Source organism: Coregonus clupeaformis, chromosome 20 (assembly GCF_020615455.1).
Source record: "Coregonus clupeaformis isolate EN_2021a chromosome 20, ASM2061545v1, whole genome shotgun sequence".
Lineage (NCBI taxonomy): Eukaryota > Metazoa > Chordata > Actinopteri > Salmoniformes > Salmonidae > Coregonus > Coregonus clupeaformis.
The window spans coordinates 34,066,349-34,089,478 of record NC_059211.1 but is presented as its reverse complement, the minus strand read 5'-3'; the positions used below and the strand labels follow the sequence as shown (position 1 = coordinate 34,089,478).

At 44.3% G+C, this 23,130-nt stretch overlaps 1 protein-coding gene across 16 annotated transcripts in view; it reads left to right on the top strand.

Moving 5' to 3' along the window:
• The window catches only part of ptprfa (protein tyrosine phosphatase receptor type Fa), a 331,026-nt gene that overhangs the window by 153,902 nt on the left and 153,994 nt on the right, over positions 1 to 23,130 (top strand). For all 16 annotated transcript variants that reach the window (XM_045205467.1, XM_045205479.1, XM_045205478.1 and 13 more), the window contains exon 4: positions 3,090 to 3,231. In XM_045205467.1, the coding sequence (XP_045061402.1) occupies positions 3,090 to 3,231 (142 nt within the window). The remainder of the gene's footprint in view (positions 1 to 3,089; positions 3,232 to 23,130) is intronic.

Genomic DNA, 23,130 nt, shown 5'->3' with positions numbered 1-23,130 from the left:
CGTCATGCTTTGCCTGTTTGATGGTTTGTCGGAGGGCATAGCGGGATTTCTTATATGCTTCCGGGTTAGAGTCCCGCTCCTTGAAAGCGGCAGCTCTACCCTTTAGCTCAGTGCGGATGTTGCTTGTAATCCATGGCTTCTGGTTGGGGTATGTACGTACAGTCACTGTGGGTATGACGTAATCGATGCACTTATTGATGAAGCCAGTGACTGATGTGGTGTACTCCTCAATGCCATCGGAAGAATCCCGGAACATATTCCAGTCTGTGCTAGCAAAAGAGTCCTGTAGCTTAGCATCTGCTTCATCTGACCACTTTTTTTATTGACGGAGTCACTGGTGTTATTGACGGTGTCACAAGTTTTTGCTTGTAAGCAGGAATCAGGGGATAGAATTATGGTCAGATTTGCCAAATGGAGGTCGAGGGAGAGCTTTGTACGCGTCTCTGTGTGTGGAGTAAAGGTGGTCTAGAGTTTTTTCCCTCTGGTTGCACATTTAACAGCTGGTAGAAATGAGGTAAAACAAATTTAAGTTTCCCTGCATTAAAGTCCCCGGCCACTAGGAGCGCCACCTCTGGATGAGCGTTTTCCTGTTTGCTTATGGCCGAAAAAGTTCATTGAGTGCGGTCTTAGTGCCAGCATCGGTTTGTGGTGGTAAATAGACAGCTACGAAGAATATAGATGAAAACTCTCTTGGTAGATAGTGTGGTCTACAGCTTATCATGAGATACTCTACCTCAGGCGAGCAAAACCTCAAGACTTCCTTAGATATCGTGCACCAGCTGTTGTTTATAAATATACATAGACCGCCACCCCTTGTCTTACCAGAGGTTGCTGTTCTATCCTGCCGATACAGTGTATAACCCGCCAGCTGTATGTTATTCATGTCTTCGTTCAGCCATGACTCGGTGAAACATAAGATATTACAGTTTTTAATGTCCCGTTGGTAGGATATACGTGCCTGTAGTTCGTCCACTTTATTATCAAGCGATTGTAAGTTGGCCAATAGTATCGATGGCAAAGGCAGATTAGCCACTCGTCGCCGGCTCCTTACCAAGCACCCCGATCTCCTTCCGCGATATCTCATTTTCTTTCTACTGCGAATGACGGGGATGTGGGCCCTGTCGGGTGTCTGGAGGAAATCCCTTTCGTCCGACTCATTAAATAAAAATTATTCTTCCAGTTCAAGGTGAGTAATCGCTGTTCTGATGTCCAGAAGCTCTTTTCGGTCATAAGAGACGGTAACAGCAACATTATGTACAAAATAAGTTACAAACAATGCGAAAAATCACACAAAATAGCACGGTTGGTTAAGAGTCCATAAAACGACAGCCATCCCCTCCGGCGCCATGTCAACACTTGAGAGAGAGTATTGGAAAAGTCTGTTTGTCTGTGTCAGTTCAGTGACCACCTCCTCCTCTCGCTCTGTCTACTTTTTCTTCCAGCATCTGAAGCAATGCGGATGTATGCCATCCTGCTCAGACAAGGCAGGCAGACAGACAGACAGAGAGACAGACAGAGAGACAGACAGACAGACCAGGTAGGCAGGCATACAGACAGACAGACCAGGTAGGCAAACAGACAGACAGACAGACAGACAGACAGACAGACAGACAGACAGACAGACCAGGTAGGCAGGCAGGCAGACAGACAGACAGACAGACAGACAGACAGACAGACAGACAGACAGACAGACAGACCAGGTAGGCAGGCAGAAAGACAGACAGACAGACAGACCAGGTAGGCAGGCTGACATACAGACAGAGACAGACAGACCAGGTAGGCAGGCATACAGACAGACAGGCAGACAGACCAGGTAAGTGGACAGACAGACAGACCAGGTAGGCAGGCAGGCAGGCAGGCAGGCAGACAGACAGACATACAGACAGACAGACAGACAGACAGACAGACAGACAGACAGACAGACAAGGTAGGCAGGCATACAGACAGACAGACCAGGTAGGCAGGCAGACAGACACAGACACAGACAGACAGACAGACAGACAGACAGACAGACAGACAGACAGACAGACAGACAGACAGACAGGCATACGCTAAAAGCAGTAGCAGCAGGGAGGCCCATTAGCTGCCAGCTAGTAGAAATGGTTTCAAGTGAAGCGGTCTCAACATGGGTCCTTCCACAGATGCAGACACTCAGCTCACACTGACGTGATTAATAGGAAATATCTTCCACCTGTCTGCACGGCACTCCTCAAACTGAGCCCTGCTCTGTGTGCAGTCGTGTGGAGGTGTGGGAGAGCATGGGAGAGCAGTGGGCCCAGGGGGAGAGAGGAGAGGACCTGGGTTCAAATAGTATTTGAAATCTTTCAAATACTTTAGCATTGCTTGATTGAGCTTGCCTGGCGCAATGGGACCAAGGGAAGAATAGCCCCTTCAGTGAAAACCTAGCCTATCTGGCACGCTAGGCAGGCTCAAGTGAACGCTCAAAGTGATCGAAATATTTCAGATACTGTTTGAACCCAGGTGTGCTCCTCTGAATGTTCAGGAATGTTCTCACTGTCATGTGGATGTTTAGGTCAACCACTTTCCATTGCAGCGTAAGGAACCTCTGACCTCTGATTCTTTACCCCCCTAAAGGCTGGCTTCCTGAAAGGCCTTCCTGAAATGCCTGCTCTCCACTCAGGCTCATTTCATATAACAAACTTCTCTCTAATTGGGTGATTGTATCAGATCAGACTTACTTACTCCTCTTCACTCCCTGTGGAGCGTAGGGCCACAGCAAGGTCATGCAATACCGGGCGGTCCTTTGCAGTTGAGATTAGATAAGATGTAGTCTCTATTTGAGATGGTTTATTAATAGTACTGATGGAGTTTGAGTACTGGTCAGGTTTGCCTCTTCTGATCTGCTTGTGCAGACTCTTATTATAACTCCAGTTCCTCCTAGCTAAATAGAAAGTAGCAGTTATCTTAGCACTGTATTAGTCCCCCTGTTAATTCCTGTACCTGAAATAGCGATCAAAGGGATGCCCATGTTAAGATGACTGTTTAAATCAGTTTAGATTTGAATCTTAGTTACAGGACGACCATGGGTCTGATTGCTTTTTCTCTCCTCTACCCACCCTTGTGTTCAGGTGATAGAGTTTGATGACGGCTCAGGGTCCGTCCTGCGTATCCAGCCCCTGCGGACTCACAGGGACGAGGCCATCTATGAGTGTACTGCCACCAACAGTGTGGGAGAGATCAACACCAGCGCCAAACTCACCGTCCTGGAAGGTAGGATACACCTCGCTCACTCCTTCTCTCTGTCGCTCTCTCTCTCAATAATTTTATTTGTAGCTTTCTCTCGCTCTCTCACTCACATACACTATCTACGCACACACACACACACACACACACACACACACACACACACACACACACACACACACACACACACACACACACACACACACACACACACACACACACACACACACTCTCTTTCCCTCTGTCTTTCTTTCTCTCTTGTTCTCTTCATCTCACCACAATGGGTTCCTCTGTCTTGATCACCATTGCTTAATACAGTATGTCCATGCAGATTCCAGCCATGTCTGGATGTGTGCACTACTGATCCCAGAGGACCAGCCTGGTTGCATGTCAGAGTGGAGAGGGCGTTTTATGCCCTGCTCCTTCAGGTAGCCTACTGCTTGGTTGATGAAATAGAAACAAGAAGTCAGTTTGGGATTTGCCGGTAGCTGTTAGATGTTCTGATTACACTGGGCCAAGAATGTGTCTTGACATCTTTATTTGATTACGCTTTCCGGCCATGAATTTACAATCTATCTGCAGGAATTGATTTTTAAAGCTACTGTAGGTGGGTCTGTGTGAAATGTTTTTTTTTATCTCCTGCCAGTGGGAAGATTAAAGATGATGTCCAACAGCAATTATTTAATCCACACTCAAATTGATAGAGAAATATATGCACAAAAATATGTCCTGCTGCCAGGGTTTTTCCAAATCACCTAGGAGCACATTGTCTGGACTAGAAGACGATATTGTAGATACCATCAGGCTGGCTGGCTTCCTTCCTGGCTGTCACGCAAAACTCCCAAGCCTTATTTTACAAGGCTTCAGTCTGCATCCCAAATGGCGCCCTATTTCCTATGTAGTGCACTACTTTTGACCACAGCCATATGGGGGAATAGGGTGCCCTTTGGGACGCATCCTCAGAACTACCAAAGGCCTTGTTAGGAGTGTGGCTGGGTGCTGAGTTAATTGGTGTTAACAGGGATCGGTATCTGCTGATCTAGGATCAGATTAATGGTGGGATTAACATCAGTCTGATGTAGATGTATGCAGATAGTTTGCGGACAGAGAGATAGAGAGATGAAGCCAGGCAGGGGGTCTATGTAGCATGTAATAGACTGGTCTCTGATTAGTCTTAATCTGCCTCTCGAATGGCACCCAATCCCCTACATAGTGCACTACTTTTTACCAGGGCTCATAGGGCTCTACATAGGGTAGGGTGCCATTTAGGATGCATCCATAGGGCAGCCATAGGGCTCTGGACAAAAGTAGTGCACTATGTAGAGAATAGGGTTCTGTCTGTGTTGGACCTTAGTGCTGCTGCAGCCAGTATGATTGGCAGACGTGCTCTCTGAGTACAGAGTGAAGACAACCTCCTGGTGTATGCAGTGTGATGTGTTCAGGAGAAGGACGATGGCTGATGGCTGACTCTAGGCTGACTCATAGATCGAAAGAGAGAAGGATCGTGCTTGGGTCACGTTGCTCCCTCACACCTTACTGTACGTCAGCATGTGAAGGTTTGGGATCAGGGGGATGTGACAAAGAAAGCAGTGATGTTTTAGACAGAACTCCTGTTTGTTCCCTGTGGTTGAGCTGAGACAGGGAGGGGAGGAGATAGAAGAGAGGAGAGAGCTGTGAGAGTAAAGGATAATTGGAGGAGAGGAGGAGAGGAGAGAGTAAAGGAGGAGTGGAGAAGATGAGGAGAGGAGAGAGTAAAGGAGGACTGGAGGAGAGGAGAGATTCAAGGAGGAGTGAAGGAGGGAGTGGTGAGAGTAGAGGGGGACTGGAGGAGAGGAGAGAGTGAAGGAGCAGAGCGGTGAGAGTAGAGGGGGACTGGAGGAGAGGAGAGGAGAGGAGGAGTGAAGGAGAGAGCAGAGCGGTGAGAGTAGAGGGGGACTGGAGGAGAGGAGAGGAGAGGAGAGGAGGAGTGAAGGAGAGAGCAGAGCGGTGAGAGTAGAGGGGGACTGGAGGAGAGGAGAGGAGAGGAGGAGTGGAGAGAGCAGAGCGGTGAGAGTAGAGGATGGTGGATCACGTCTCTCTCATTATCAGACAGCAGGGGGAGAGAGAAGGTAGTCCTGGGGCTTCAACATGTCATAACAGATATGGTGTGTGTGTGTGTGTATGTGCACCACAGAGCAGAGCAGCAGAAGGTAAAGCCTTCACAGCCTCCTCAGCCTCCCTTCACAGAAAGGAGAGGCAATGTTTTCATGTAGAGAGAGGAGAGAGAGAAAGGGAATGGGAGAGAGGGAGTGAAATAGAGAGGATTGTGAGAAGGAGAGAGAGGAGAGAGAGAGAGGGAGGGAGGGAGGGAGAGAGATTATTACCTGACTCAACAGGCCAGAGTGATCTCCCTCCTTCCCTAACATAGCCGCCATCTCTGTGACCCATGTCAGATTACGCCAAGCGAGGAGTAATGACATCGCTGTGGCAGTCCAACGCGTGTCACTGCAACCATCACGCTGTCGTGGAGATGAGACAGGGGCCCCACACAGTCTAGTTCCAGTGGTCTGTGGTCAGGCCTGGCTTTATCACTCAGTGCAGAAATATTGTGGTACAGAGCGGCTGGAATAAGGAAGTCACTGACTGCTGATGGCTAGCTGTGATAATAGCTATGCTGGGCTGCGTCCCAAATGGCACACTGTTGCATGGGCTCTGGTCAAAAGTAGTGCACTATATAGGGAATAGGGTTCTATTTGGGACGTTACCCTGGTGTGTGCAGCTAACTGGTGTTCCTGTACCATCAACACAGCCCACTAAGTGGATTTAGTCCCCACATCAGGGACAGCAGGGCTGTTTTGTGCCAAGAGGCTTCCTTTACTCTGGGCAGTAGAGAATGAATCTGGAGGGTTACAATCACAACAATACTGTCTGTCTGCTGGTTGAAATAAGCTGCAGTAGAGATACAGTAGTAACTCGATTTTGAGACATATAGTTGATGTTGAAATGCTGTATTGTATTTTATATCCTTGACTATATGAAGAAAATAACACAGGTGTTTTATTGTACTGTTTGTAACTCCAGCATCCTTCAAAGCATTTTTCATGCAGTTCTACAAACAAGCTGACCTTGATACCATTTTAAACCATGTTTGGTTATACTTTTATACAGTGCCTTCAGAAAGTATTCATACCCATTGACTTATTCCACATGTTGCTGTGTTACAGCCTGAATTCAAAGTGGATTAAATATATTTTTTTGTCTCCCCCATCTACACACAATACCCCATAATAACAAAGTGAAAACATGTTTTTAGAAATGTTTGCAAATGTATTGAAAGTGAAATATAGAAATACTGTATCTCATTTACATAAGTATTCACACCCCTGGGTCAATACTTTGTAGAAGCACCTTTGGTAGCGATTACAGCTGTTTGTCTTTTTGGGTAAGTCTCCAAGAGCTTTCCACACCTGGATTGTACAACATTTGCCCATTATTATTTTCAAAATTCAGGACAAACAGTTAATTGCTTTGCCACATTTTTTGCAGTATTACTTTAGTGCCTTGTTGCAAACAGGATGCATGTTTTGGAATATTTTCACTCCGTCAATTAGGTTAGTATTGTGGAGTAACTACAATGTTGTTGATCCATCCTCAGTTTTCTCCTATCACAGCCATTAAACTCTGTAACTGTTTTAAAGTCACCATTGGCCTCATGGTGAAATCCCTTTCCAGTAAATTATTTAGGATGGACACCTGTAACTTTGTAGTGACTGGGTGTATTGATACACCATTCAAAGTGTAATTAATAACTTCACCATGCTCAAAGGGATATTCAATGTCTGCTTTTTTAGGTGCCCTTCTTTGCGAGGCATTGGAAAACCTCCCTAGTCTTTGTGGTTGAATCTGTGTTTGAAATTCCCTTCTCGACTGAGGAACCTTACAGATAATTGTATATGTGGGGTACAGAGATGAGATAGTAATTCAAATATCATGTTAGACACTATTATTGCACACAGAGTGAGTCCATACAACTTATTATGTGATTTGTTAAGCAAATGTTTACACCTGAACTTATTTAGACTTGCCATAACAAAGGGGTTGAATACTTATTGACTCAAGACATTTCAGCTTTTGCATTTTAATAAATGTGTAAACATTTTGAAAAACAAAATTCCACTTTGACATTATAGGGCATTGTGTGTAAGCCAGTGACCAAAACCCTCAATTTAATCCATTTTAAATTCACAACAAAATATGCGAAAAGTCAAGGGGTGTAACTAACACTCTGCTGCTGGAATATCTTACACACACAAGGGTTTGTTTATTTCTGGCGAGATCAAATTTGATCACAATCAAGATCACGATCACATTCAAGATCATAATCCAACTTGATCTGCAGTTGTCTGAGCCAGACATGGGAATTGTGGAAAAGAGCTGTCATGGACAGCTCAGGCCAGGCCTGATTGGTTCCTATTAAGTGGTTCCTGGTTCCTGCAGTGAACACAGGGCCGAAGGAGGAATTAACCGATTTATAAAGGGCTTCTCTGGGCCTGACTACACTGCTAAGGCCCTGGTACAGAGTTATAACTCAGACCTCCTTTTCTCCCTCTCTACTCCTATTGGTGTTGGAGACTGGCTAGGGTGCACAAGGAGGCCGCATTGATTTTATTTTTAAAGATGGCTGTCTGTCCCTTTGGTGCTATTACCAGGAATTATTATTTCAACATTGAACACTGCTTCCTCAAATAGCTTACCCCATGGGACTGAATCTATTCATCAAATGTTTTTCATTAGAAGAAAAAAAGGCTCTTTGATAAAGATAGGCCTCTAAGGGGAATACATTGAATCTGAAATATAATTTGAAATGATTTTGGGGTGTTATGTGTCAGTTAATTAATGACACATAATAAGTCACTGAATTGGAAACAAGTTCACAAGTTACAAGTCCTGCTTGTGAAAAACATTATTTGAAACAGATAAGCTTGGGTGGATGGATTGGTCCATCATCTATAGGGGTGGTCATGGTACATATACATCCAAGTATAGGGGTAAAATCCTCCCCCACATTTTAGGAGAGGTCAGGCGTTAAACAAATTAAAAAGGAAGTCGCACAGTCATGTTTCCTTTCTGTGGGTTTATTTGACCAACTTTTCTGCTAAAGAGCCTTTATCCATCATGCAGTCTTTCTTTATTTTCTTCAGAGGTCATACAGGTAACTGCCAAAATAAAGGAAACACTAACAGATATAGGCCCTAGTCAAAAGTAGTGCACTAAATACGGAAGAGGTGCTATTTGGAAAGCAACCATGATGTGTATTATTCATCTAGCAAAGCCCAGTGGTTTGTCCCTGGCCCATATGGCTAGGGACTGATCCAAAAGTACTTGTCATCTTTATTCTGTCTTCTCTCTGTCTACACTATCACCTGGAGACATGCCCAGTCTGAGGAGAGGAGGAGGTATAGGAGGGAGGGAGGGAGGAGGTATAGGAGGGAGGGAGGGAGGAGGTATAGGAGGGAGGGAGGGAGGGAGGAGGTATAGGAGGGAGGGAGGGAGGAGGTATAGGAGGGAGGAGGGAGGAGGTATAGGAGGGAGGAGGGAGGGAGGAGGTATAGGAGGGAGGGAGGGAGGGAGGAGGTATAGGAGGGAGGGAGGGAGGGAGGAGGTATAGGAGGGAGGGAGGGAGGAGGTATAGGAGGGAGGGAGGGAGGAGGTATAGGAGGGAGGGAGGGAGGAGGTATAGGAGGGAGGGAGGGAGGAGGTATAGGAGGGAGGAGGAGGAGGTTAGGAGGGAGGGAGGGAGGGAGGAGGTATAGGAGGGAGGGAGGGAGGGAGGGAGGGAGGGAGGGAGGAGGTATAGGAGGGAGGGAGGGAGTGAGGAGGGGGGATGGGAGGAGAGGGAGAGGAGGAGGGAGGGAGGGAGGGAGGGGGGAGGTGGAAAAGTGGAGTGGATAGGAGGAGGAAGTGGAGGGATGTGAGAGGAGGGAGGGGATAGGTAAAGGTTGGAGGGAGGAAAAAAGAGGGAAGGATGGAGGAGAGGCATTGGGGAAGGAGGGGGTGAGAGAAAGGAATGATAGAGGTGGGATGGGGACAGAGACAGAGGAAGGGAGCGAAGGAGAAGAGGAAGATAGAGAGACAGAGGGAGTGGCAGCGGAGGCTCTCAGGACTGTGAAGCACTGAATGTAATAAATGACTACAGAATAGTTAAATATGAATGATGAACAGCGTTTAACAGTCACGTCACTCCCTGCCACACTACACCAGGAAGTTTATGATCCCACAGCAAATCACGTGGATAATCTCAACTGCAGTCACATTGAGATGGGGTGGCGTCCCAAATGGCATCATATTCCCACGCCCTGGTCAAAAGTAGTGCACTACATAGGAAATAGGATGTCATTTGGGACTCTACCAGGGTTTTGAAGGGAGCTCGCTACTCCAACAGACACAAAACTGAAACCATCATATTTCAATATGACAATTAGAATTGGATTGCTCTTAAGGTGAATTATTTGATCGGTGGAAAATGATTTGGCCTGTTGTAGCTGTCGTACCAGACTATTTAAATGGTTTGTGGTTAATAGCTTGAACATTCCAAACCTTCCCTGTACTCACGTTACAAATCCTCAGGGACAAGTGTGACAGGTTTGGAGAACATCTAGAAAGGACAACAATATTATTTCTAGCACAACTCATAACACATTAATAAACCTGTGTTTTTAATTTTTGTAGTAAGCTCCCTCCTTTTTCCTACGGGTGGTCTTGTGTAGGGTCTTGTATAAACACGGAGGCTGAACATGAGGGAGTGGGGAGGGAGAGAGGGATGGGAGGAGGAGATATGGAGGATAAGGAGGACATGCAGAGACCAGCACACCTGAGGGAGGGAGAGAGAGAGGGAGAGAGGGGGAGAGAGAGAGGGAGAGAGGGGGAGAGAGAGAGGGAGAGGGAGAGAGGGGGAGAGAGAGAGAGAGAGGGGGAGAGAGAGAGGGAGAGAGAGAGAGGGATAAGAGAGGTAAAGCGAGCCAAAGAAGGTTTGTGTTTGTGTATTAAACAGGTTTCTCCAGCATAGCTACCCATAACATCAACATGCTAATGATGGAAGAGGGTGAGGGCGGCTCGCTGCCGTTGCACGCTAGCTAGCGCCCAGGACCTTACCGACAGTTTCATCTGCACGCTCAAACAAACACCAGATAGCTAACCAGCCCAAACCGGCTGACTGGACACACACACACACACACACACACACACACACACACACACACACACACCAGGCTGAACCTGGCAGAGTGAGTCCCTATCCATCAGAGGGGAATAAAGAGAGACTCTAGTGATCCTCTCCTCTGTGTCTTTAAGGGTTCAGGACAGCTCTGTACTTGGCAACGTTAAACACTTCAAACTCTCTTTGTGGTGAAGTGCTGCTCTGGGAGAACCTTTCAACTCAACATGTGCTTGAGACTAGAGACCTATGTTATTTACACTACATAAACTTCCATCAGTGGAGGTGTCCCATATGGCACCCTATCTGGTCAAAAGTAGTGCTCTATGAAGGGAATAGGGTGCCATTTGGGATGCAAACAGTGTTTTTGCTGTTGATGTCCTACAGAATTATCTCTTTAGTATATGTTCTTAAATGCCATTTTGTGGGACTGCACTTGCATGTAATAGATAGATATTTTATTGTCCATCTAACAGAATATCTCAAATAAGACATCAGCAAAATGGCTGTTTGTCTTGGCCATTGATATTCTGTAGGTACAGCATTTCATGTCACTGTGACCTTGATCAGTGTGTATGATGGTTCCTCTCAGGGTGGCAGGTTAGGATAGTATCTATAGCCTATAGGAGTATGAAACACTACAGGTGTAGGATCTTAATTTGAGCCAGTTTGCTACAGCAGGAAAATAAATGTGAATGTGAATTATTATGTGGATTATAATTAATGTAAAAAAAAAAAGAAATAGGGGTTGATACATTCTCCGTTAGGGCAAATCAGGTTTGACATTTTAAACCTTGAATACACTACAACTTTGCATTTCATGCTGTGCAAGAAAAGAGTGATCAAATTTAGATCGTACATCTGTACGTCAGCAATGTTTGGTTTGGACTGGTTTGTCTGTGAAAAGAAGCAGCCGCAGAGAAACTGTGTAAGCTGTAGATGTTATAAATGTTATATACACTACATTATAGCCCCAATATGATTCTGTTCAGAGTGAAGAACACACTATTGGGCAACCAGTCAAATTGTAAACATATTTATTATTCCTATGCCTCAGGCAGCTATGTGAACATTAATCATATATAATCATATGCATATGAGTGTATGAGAAAACATCAACATTGAAAAACTAACAGTGTTAGTCTCATACTTTTGTATGGATCACCTTTGATCTAATATTTATGCTGACTTGGACCATGTGAGGGTTAACAACCTCATATTCAGACTCAGTGGACATATTAAATGCATCGTTGTATGCTGTCAGTCACCCACTCTGTGTATTTCAAATACAGTATAATAAAATGCTAGGCATCACATACATATCACTGATTATTCTAGCCATTAAGAATCATGTCTTAATGACATGTTCAGAAATCACTGTTGTGCTCTGATGATGGACAAGTCCCTTGATGGGGGAAGACAAACCAAACTGTCAAAGATATAATTGGTAGATTACAATTACTTACAGTATTCAGTCTGGCTGTAGTGTAGCAGAATAGATGTGGGATGTTAACCTTTCCACTATATTTATGTAAAACAAGAATAACACCTTTTAGACTGAATTTTCTCTTAATTGTATTTTATGGTAGGTGGATAGAGAAAGCATGACTAATGTAGTAAAGTGATGTTAGTGTCAGATAGGTCATTTTGTTGGTGGTGCTGCTGTCTGTTATTGTTCCATCATCAGCCCCTCTCTGACACTACACTGTGTCCCAATGGGGCAACCTATTCCCTATGTAATGCACTACTTTTGACCAGGGCCCATAGGAACACAGCCTGTACTGCTCTAATCTGGTCGCACAGCACTTCCTGTCTCTCCCTGGAGGTCCAGGACAAGGGGTGTATCCCAAATGGATTCCTATTCCCTACATAGTGCACTACTTTTGACCAGAGCTGCCATTTGAGATGCAGCCAAGGTTAGCTGTAGCTGTTTCGGCCCGCCTCCACACGACAACGGACTACATCATGAGTAAGCATGTACTACTTCATGACTAAGCATTATGCGGGGTGATGCATGGCAGCCATTTTGTGTCAGAAAATGAACAACATCACAGTTCTTCCTCACCTCAAAATGAGGTGTTAGTCTCTTCTCCCTGGTCTCTCTCTCTCTCTCTCTCTCTCTCTCTCTCTCTCTCTCTCTCTCTCTCTCTCTCTCTCTCTCTCTCTCTCTCTCTCTCTCTCTCTCTCTCTCTCTCTCTCTCTCTCTCTCTCTCTCTCTCTCTCTCTCTCTCTCTCTCTCTCTGTTTAAAGCTTTAGTCGTCAGGTTAGACTACATCACAGTGCCTGAGCTTTGTCCGTGTGCCTCTCAGTCTCCTGGGTAGATAGATCTCACCTGACTGTGAAACACAGACAGATGCTTGCATCCCCAATGGCACTCTATTCTCTATATACAGTAGTGCACTACTTTTGACCAGGGCCCATAGGTCTCTGGTCAAAAGTATTGCACTATATAAGGAATATGATGTCATTTGGGACGCAGCCACAGACTCAGACGCCTACACACCCATTCAGCCCTTCAACCTTTGTTTCCTTCAAAAGCTCTGCGTGTGAAAGAAAAGAAGAGAAGAGCATCCTCAAAGAATGACACAGGAGGGTTAGAGGAGGAGGAAGAGGAGGGAGAGGAGGGGGAAAGGAAAGGAGGAGGAGAGGCTAAGGAAACACCTCATACTTCTCCTCTCCTGTGTTGTGTTGTGCTGCATGCCTTCCTTAGCAACATAACCCATTGTTAGGTACATGTAACAACATTAGATCATTAATTTTCAGTCATGCATAAAATCACTGTGCTAACATAGACATTAACTATCTAACCACACTGAATCTATCACCCACCCAGGTCTATAGAATGTGTCAGTTTGGGATCCAGACAGATTAAAGTCAGGCTTCAGAACGGGTTAAAAGGGTGTGAATTAATTTAAAGACTAAAAGCCCAGGAGTTAAATGTCTTCACTGAAGCATAGCCCTCTATAAAACTGGCCCTATATCCCAGTCTGGGCCTGTGTAGCTGAAGGTGGGTAGTCAGGTACTGTTACATATTTCCCAAAGCCTGTGAAATGGATGGCTGGTAGAGACCAGGGTTGAAGTGGGGGACCAACAAGGCTTTTGTTGGGGGTATAACGGAGTTGGGGCCCCCTGAGGCCTTTGACCTGCCCCAGCGTGGGGGGTCAGAGTGTGTGTGAGTCCTGTGGTGTTCCTCACGCACCTGTTTCCTGCCAGAGCGTGACCTAAACTGCCATAGCTGCCAGCTTCACTGCTAGTCAAACATCCCGCGTGTTCCGGTCCATTACTGTGTATGTGTGTGTGTGTGTTTGTTTGTATGTGTGTGTTCCACTACATTACTGTGTGTGTGTTCCAGGACATTACTCCCACACTGTGTGTGCGTGTGCACGCGCATGCTCAAGAGAGAGACTGAGAGATCTGTATAACATTGACCTGATTTGCTATATTCAATTAAAAGTGATATGCTTGCTCAGTAGCCTATCATATTACTAACTGACCTGCTTGTCTGAGTTTGCTGTTAGATTTTATCTCTGCAGTAAATTATCTAATGTCCAGCTGTATAGGCAGCAAGAGACCCTTTAGACTCCCAGCTGAGATCATTGAACAACATAGCTAGTCAGACACAGTGTTTGATGTTTTGAAGTTATTCCTCATTGCGTGTTGTTGTTGTTTTTGTTGTTGTTTTCCATCGATTACTAAGAGGCTATTTGATTACAGATGGGATTACAGAAACAGACCAACATAATACACCTGGGTCTCACTAATACAATGAATATGAAACTCTATATGATGGCTTTCAATCCCACAGAGACTCTTCCTTTCTCACACTGGGGTGTCCTCAGAAAGTTTAGGGAGCTTAGAGGGGTGGTGAGACAGAGAGGGAGGGAGAGAGGGAGGGAGGGAGGGAGGGAAGGAGGGGAGAGCATAAGAGAGAATAAAAACAGAGACAGAGAGAGCTCTTGGGCATGTTGTGTTGAGTATGTCTTGGCACACATATGAACTCATTCAACAGCAACTATTATGTGTTCTATAAAGAGAGATGGAGACATGGAGGAGCCCTCACCTCACTAGCATGGGGAGACCTGTCTCAACGCCCCGCATTCCTCACCTCACGCATAGGACGAGACACACTGGGCATCCTCAGAGAATGGGCTCCGTGGGGAGAGGAGAGGAGGGGAGGGTGGGGTGAGGAGGGGAGGGGAGTGGAGGGGATAAGCGGTGGGAAGGAGGGCTGAAAGTGTGAGAATGGTGTTACGTGACAGATTTAGGGTTGACAGAGTTCATGTGTTCATTCCTGTCGTAAAGAAGGTTATTGAATGAAAGGCATTCATCTCATGGGAATTGTCATTTATAATTTAGTCTTGCACAAATCAAAACAATGAAGCATTTTTCTCATTAAAGTGTCTTCATTATTGTATTCCCCCCTTAGTTGTGTTTTGGCTAAAAACATCCCAAGTCCCATTTTCCTTTTTCTGCTAACTGTCCCAGAGTACATTACAGCTGGTAGTGTTTGTTTGGAGAATGCCCTGAAGGCCTGTGTTGAGGCTGGGCCGAGGTATCTACTGGGCCGAGGCCCGGGGATGTAATACTAATGAAATACTAATGTATAAACTCATTACATTAATGGTGTGCCAGGTTCGAATACCCGAGCTGACAAGTAAAATAATCTGTCAATGTGGTGCCACTGTGAAACAACACAATTTACTGCACCTATCCGGTGTATGTGACAAAACGTTAAAAAATATATTTTTTACTGTTGAGATACTGTAGAGACATGGATATGGTATGTACTGTAGAGACATTAATATGGTATGTACTGTAGAGGCATTGATATGGTATGACTGTAGAGACATGGGTATGGTATGATTGTAGATATATGGATATGGTATGTCTGTAGAGACTAATATGGTATGACTGTAGAGACATTGATATGGTATGTACTGTAGAGATATGGCTTTGGTATGACTGTAGAGATATGGATATGATATGACTGTAGAGACATTGATATGGTATGTACTGTAGAGATATGGCTTTGGTATGACTGTAGAGACATTGATATGGTATGTACTGTACAGACATGGCTTTGGTATGACTGTAGAGACATTGATATGGTATGTACTGTAGAGACATGGAGATGGTATGGTACTGTAGAGACATGGATATGGTATGACTGTAGAGATATGGATATGGTATGACGGTAGAAATATGGATATGGTATGACTGTAAAGATATGGATATGGTATGACTGTAGAGATATGGATATAGTATGACTGTAGAGACATTGATATGGTATGTACTGTACAGCCATGGCTTTGGTATGACTGTAGAGACATTGATATGGTATGTACTGTACAGACATGGCTTTGGTATGACTGTAGAAATATGGATATGGTATGACTGTAGAGATATGGATATGGTATGACTGTAGAGATATGGATATGGTATGACTGTAGAGATTCTGTAGAGACATTGATATGGTATGACTGTAGAGAAACTGTAGATGCATTGATATGGTATGTACTGTACAGATACTGTAGAGACATTGATATGGTATGTACTGTATAGATACTGTAGAGACATTGATATGGTATGTAATGTAGAGATACTGTAGATACATTGATATGGTATGTACTGTAGAGATACTGTAGAGACATTGATATGGTATGTAATGTAGAGATACTGTAGAGACATTGATATGGTATGTACTGTAGAGATACTGTAGATACATTGATATGGTATGTAATGTAGAGATACTGTAGATACATTGATATGGTATGTACTGTAGAGATACTGTAGAGACATTGATATGGTATGTACTGTAGATATACTGTAGAGACATTGATATGGTATGTACTGTAGAGATAATGTAGAGACATTGATATGGTATGTACTGTAGAGATAATGTAGAGAGAGGCATGGGGAACATGCCTGTAGCCTGTACCCCCTCAGGGCTTCTCAGGGCTCAGCCTCAGAGATATGCCGCTTCTGTCACGTATTCCCCTTCAGCTCAGAGCCGCTCTGCTCCGTTCACACATATGCACACGCACATACTCACCCACACACACCTAAGGGAACATCCCATCTACAGGGCTTTGTTTTTCCTCTTGGAAAAGTTGACGGAACAGTTGAGACAGACCTGCTCTCTCTCTCTTGCGTTCTCTCTCTCTTGCGCTCTCTCTCTCTACATATATTTCTCTCTCTCTCTCTCTCTCTCTCTCTCTCTTTCTCTTTCTATCTCTCTCTCTCTCTCTCTCTCTCTCTCTCTCTCTCTCTCTCTCTCTCTCTCTCTCTCTCTCCTATTAACTCTGATGTATAAGTATAAAACAATAAACATTCCAGGATAATGCTTTAAAAAGCTAGATTTTCTCTCATGTAGTTTGTAAAGATCTTCCAAACAAATCAGTTTTGACAGGCTGACTAGTACAAGGAGATGTTTCAGTGGAGTGGGTCAATAATGTCTGAGTAGTAAACAAAACTGTCAGAAAATGTTGCCCTTCAAATCCAAAATGATGAGGCTCAGTTCAACAGCTGCAGCTATTGAAAATAACAAAAACTTCCTCTGATATGATATAATTTAAAAATCACTGTCATTATCATGAACACTCTTGTCATTCATCCGGCACATTGCAACCGCCATAAGTAAGTATAATCAACCACTTGTCGTTATCACTGTCAATTTCAGACCAGTGAGTTGAGCACTACAATTACCTTTGAAACATGGACAAATAAAGTACTATTCTATTCTATCAAGTACTATTCTATCACTATCAATCTTGTACCAGTGAGTAGTACCAATTTTCTCTCTCGGTGTCTCTCTTCTGTTAAGCTCATTTGAGGAAGTTTGTAATTCCACTAGACAGGTTGTTGTTGTGGCCTCTCCTGTGCTGTTCCCTGGAGCCAGCCAGTTTGTTTGTTTATGTTTATGTCCCAAATGGCACCCCATTCCCTATGTAGTGCACTACTTTTGACCAGGGCCCAATGGGGCCCTATAAAGGGAAAAGGGCCCAATATTGGGGAAATGGTTCCATTTGGGATGCAGTCTCTGTGTTTAAAGCTGGTCCTTAGGGACAGCACTCTCTCTCAGAGATGGATGGTGTGATGGAGTGCCCAGGGGCCCGTCAGTGAACAGGCATGTTTTACTGTTGTATTATCATATGAGTCCACCCCTGGTGCTGGCTGCTCCCTGGCGTTCCGCTTAATTATTCTCATTCATCACCCGATACAACTCACAGACACATGCACATCGCACTGTGCCCGGCTGAGGCCAACCGACCAGACAGACGTAGCTGAGGCTCAGACTCGCTTCACGGTGTTCTAGGAATCACACACATTGCTATTGTTTTTTATTCATTTATATGCCACTCAGGAGTCTCTATCCCTCTTTCATTCTCTCTCTCCCTTTCTCTCCCTCTCTCTCTCTTGCTCTCTTTCAATCTCTCGTTCCCTCTCTTTTTCTCTTGATCTCTCTCTCTCTCTGTCTCTCTCTCTCTCTCTCTCTCTCTCTCTCTCTCCCTCTCTCTGTCTCTGTCTTTGTCTCATCTGTGTGATAACACACACAATCCCATGTTTTAGCAAGAACACTTGGTGCTTTTGGGAAAGAGCACAGTTAGAAAGATATGGCATATAGAAGCAAACCGGATGGACATCATGAAAACGATCGGAGAGGTTGAGAGTAGAAGTAGTTCAGGAGCAAAAAATTAATAAATAATAATAATAATAATAATGATATATATGTATGTATGTATATGTATATATATATGTATATATATAATAGAATTATTGTAAAATTAACTGTGTCCATAAGGTGTAGATAGTAAGTATAGACCGGAAGTAGAGACCTGGGCATTGTTGTTCACTAATTTACTCCAAGTAGGGAAAGGATGGTGGGGTTGAAAAGTAATAAAGGGGAGTATATAAAAAAAAAAAAAAAAAAAAAAAAAAAAAAAAAAAAATGGGGGATTGGAAGTGATGCAGACAATTACATTGATAGAAGATACAATCTATCTGCAATATTAAGCTGATCCATTTCCCAAAAAAAAAAAAAGAAAAAAAAAAAAAAAAAAAAAAAGAAAAAAAAAAAAAAAAAAAAGAACACTTGGTTCCATATATAGTGCCTCACAGCCTATCCCTTTCAGATGTGACTCATACATGTTAGGGGTTCAGATTTAGCCAGCATAATGTATGCATTGGCAATGTGCTAATGGTCGGTCTTATTTAAGCTTGGTTAATTTCAACAAATGTTTAGCATATCATAACACATAAGCTTATAAAAAGGAAAAGGGAATGTTTAAATAAGATATTATTATTAAAGACGTAAATCTGACGGCTTTAATTGCTTTTTTAGGAGTGGGAGGCCCCGGTGCACAACTGAGCAAGAGGACAAATACATTAGAGTGTCTAGTTTGAGAAACAGACGCCTCACAGGTCCTCAACTGGCAGCTTCATTAAATAGTACCCGCAAAACCCCAGTCTCAATGTCAACAGTGAAGAGGCGACTCCGGGATGCTGACCATCTAGGCAGAGTTGCAAAGAAAAAGCCATATCTCAGACTGGCCAATAAATAGAAAAGATTAAGATGGGCAGTCTGAGATATGGCTTTTTCTTTGCAACTCTGCATAGAAGGTCAGCATCCTCTTGCTCAGTTGTGCACCAGGGCCTCCCACTCCTCTTTATATTCTGGTTAGAGCCAGTTTGCGCTGTTCTGTGAAGGGAGTAGTACACAGCGTTGTACGAGATCTTCAGTTTCTTGGCAATTTCTCGCATGGAATAGCCTTAATTTCTCAGAACAAGAATACACTGACGAGTTTCAGAAGAAAGTTATTTGTTTCTGGCCATTTTGAGACTGTAATCGAACCCACAATTGCTGATGCTCCAGATACTCAACTAGTCTCAAGAAGGCCAGTTTTATTGCTTCTTTAATCAGCAAAACAGTTTTCAGCTGTGCTAACATAATTTCAAAAGGGTTTTCTAATGATCAATTAGCCTTTTAAAATGATAAACTTGGATTAGCAAACACAACGTGCCATTGGAACACAGGACTGCTGGTTGCTGATAATGGGCCTCTGTACGCCTATGTAGATATTCCATAAAAGATCTGCCGTTTCCAGCTACAATAGCCATTTACAACATTAACAATGTCTACACTGTATTTCTGATCAATTTGACGTTATTTTAATGGACAAAAAAATTGCTTTTCTTTGGAAAACAAGGACATTTCTAAGTGAGCCCAAACGTTTGAACGGTAGTGTATGTATGGTAGGTTAGAACCATAGAGGTCCACAAGGCCTGAGTGACGGCTGAGTGGACGGTCTAGTCCCTGCTGCAAGTCACCCTGTGTGGTCCTCTCCACTCCCAGGCTGTGTTGTATTGGTGTGTCAGACCCCACAATACTGAGTCCTGTATACCTGGGCTGGATGAAAGGAGATATCCCGTTAAAGGTTTCAGCAACACCTCTCTGCCTGGGATGATGGATGGCGGCTACGCCGTGTGCATAATGCCTTCTGAAGAGGAAATATCCTCCCCACCCGTTAAAGGAGCGTTGACGCCAATTACAGCTGTCTCTCAGGTCTGCCTGTTGCCTGCCTCTCAGCATGGGGACCAGGGTTCTGGAACACTGAGCAGTGAGCCTGCATTCTGAGACTGGAAAGGAATAAGATTGGCTGTACATTCCAAACACATACGCATAGTGTGAGGTATAGACGGGGACTGGGTGTGTCGTCACAAACTCGGAAGAACGCACACATGCAAAGCACGCAGGGAGGTAGGTATACCGCTCACATGCACACACACACACACACAAGCAACCAAGGACACAATATCTTACTTGTCGTGTGTGTAGTAGGATGATATTGTGTTGTACACCCTAAAACAGACTGTACATGATAACGTGTTTTTATAGCCATTCAAGATTCACCTAATCAGAAAATAAAATCTGCCTCTGTGTATAATGCATACACTTAATAATTTTGTATTAATTTATTCTGTATAAATGTTGTGTTTGTAAGGCCCTCATACAGTATACAGTAGGTATCTGGAAAATAGTTACATATCTGCAGTTACATATTTTTTGTGGTTTGTGGACAGTGAGGATTGTGTCTCCTCCTTCCCCTCTACAGTGTGTCCTTTCAGAAGGTATATCTAGTAGAGGTGTGGCGTGTTCTAGTGGCATCTGCAGCGGGGAGATTTCAGCCTTAGCTATCTGTCATCTTAGTTTGCTGTTTATATCTCCCCAGACAGGCCATAGACACACAGGCCTCCCAGGCTCCACACACACACAAACCACGCGTGCGCACACACACACACACACACACACACACACACACACACACACACACACACACACACACACACACATACACATACACATACACATACACATTCACATTCACATACACACACACACACAGACCTTCCAGTCTACACATACATACACACACACACATCGCCTGCTGGATGTTGAGGCCCAATAAATAACCAATTAAAGCCGCCAGCAATTAAAGCCACGCCTTATTTAGCTACACTTTTCTCTTTTCCCTCTCCTCTCTTCTCTTTTCCCTCTCCTGTCTTCTCTTTTCCCTCTCCTCTGTCCTCTTTTCCCTCTCCTGTCTTCTCTTTTCCCTCTCCTGTCTTCTCTTTTCCCTCTCCTCTGTCCTCTTTTCCCTCTCCTGTCTTCTCTTTTCCCTCTCCTGTCTTCTCTTTTCCCTCTCCTCTCTTCTCTTTTCCCTCTCCTGTCTTCTCTTTTCCCTCTCCTGTCTTCTCTTTTCCCTCTCCTGTCTTCTCTTTTCCCTCTCCTGTCTTCTCTTTTCCCTCTCCTCTGTCCTCTTTTCCCTCTCCTGTCTTCTCTTTTCCCTCTCCTCTGTCCTCTTTTCCCTCTCCTGTCTTCTCTTTTCCCTCTCCTCTGTCCTCTTTTCTCTCTCCTCTGCACAGCCTTTGCGTGATATAGGTAATAGTGCACTATATAGGGAATAGGGTGCCATATGGGATGCAGCCTTAATCTCAGTGCTTTCCCCCCACATAACATTGTATTTTTATAATATAATAATAATATAATATGCCATTTAGCAGACGCTTTTATCCAAAGCGACTTACAGTCATGCGTGCATACATTTTTGTGTATGGGTGGTCCCGGGGATCGAACCCACTACCTTGGCGTTACAAGCGCCGTGCTCTACCAGCTGGGCATTTTTCTTCTGTTGGTTATTTAAATCATGTTATTTGTAGAGTTAATGGTGATATCTTGCCATCTATTGCCCCCTGATTCTGCCTCCTGTTGGGATGTCAAGTGGGTGGCTGTCTGCGGGGTTGCTGTCAGAGAGCAGGGAAATGGCTCATGGTCATCACTGCCGTAGTGTGGGATGGATGAATGGGTAGGTGGGTGGGTGGTTGGGCAACAAGATCTCATGGTTTAACCAATTTTACTTCAGATTCTACATTTGTCCAGATGTTGAAGTTGCTCTAAACTTCCCATTTCAAGGTGTTTTGGACACACTGGGTTTCTCCTCCTACGCAGCTGCACCCTGGGTTGCTCCGCTGCTGTCGCTGGCACCTCGCGGCTGGTTAAGTTTAGGCATTCATTCTGAATGGGTAAGTTAAGAGTTAAGGTTTGGGATAGGGTTAAAACAAAAACAACTCCACAGTTAAGTTTAGGCATTCATTCCAAATGGTTAGGTTAAGGTTTAGGGTTTGGGACAGGGTAAAATAATACAAATAAAAGTGCCTATCACTGAGATTGAACACGTGACCCTCTGAGCCAGAACTCGCAATTTACGCCCATCCGTCACCCCCGTCCACAACGCCCTAGCAAAACCCAAGCCTACTTGATGGTAATAGCGTTACACATAGTAGCCAGTTTTGAAGGCATCTCATGACGTTGGGGCCTGGACGGACGCCGGATTTCGAAGTGGATCTTGAGCGACCTGGCTGGGGTGGGTGGATGGATGGATGGATGGATGGATGGATGGGTGGGTGGGTGAGTGAGTGGGTGGGTGGGTGGGTGAGTGGGTGGGTGGATGGATGGGTGGATGGATGGATGGGTAGATGGGTGGATGGGTAGATGAATTAACAAATGAACAAATCCTACTTCTGACTTGCCATCACTACTCTATAAGGTCCACTGAAGTGCTGACACCCACACACACACACACACACACACACACATACACACACACACATACACACACACACACACAATACACTATAACATAATTAGTATACAACACACAAATACACACACTATTAAACACACCTAGTTGATGAGTAATTATGCAGATGTGTTCAGGCTGTAAAGTGTTACGTGCTAGTCTATGAGTTAACTCTGCTGACTTACCTAAACCTCAGGGGTCCTCTTCAAAGGCTTCGGTTCAAACAGCAGCTATTAAAGGCTTATTAGGTGCTGTGTTGCTTAAGTGTGTGTGTGTGTGTGTGTGTAGACACAGAGAGGTGGGAGAGTGAGAAATTAGCAATGCAAATACATTCCTCCAACTAATTATCCTTGATGAAAACAAGTGAAGGTCGGAAGCCTGGCTTTGGTTGTGGAAGACAACAGGAAATGATATTCCTCAGTAGCCTCCTGCGTGAGGCCCTATTCTTCACAGTGCCTGGAAAAAAAGACAGGGTCTGCATCCCAAATGGCACCATATTCCCTGTATAGTGCATTACTTTTGACCAGAGTCATAGGGGCCCTGTTCTAAAGTTGTGCACTAAATATGTAATAGGGTGCCATTTGGGACGCATTCAGT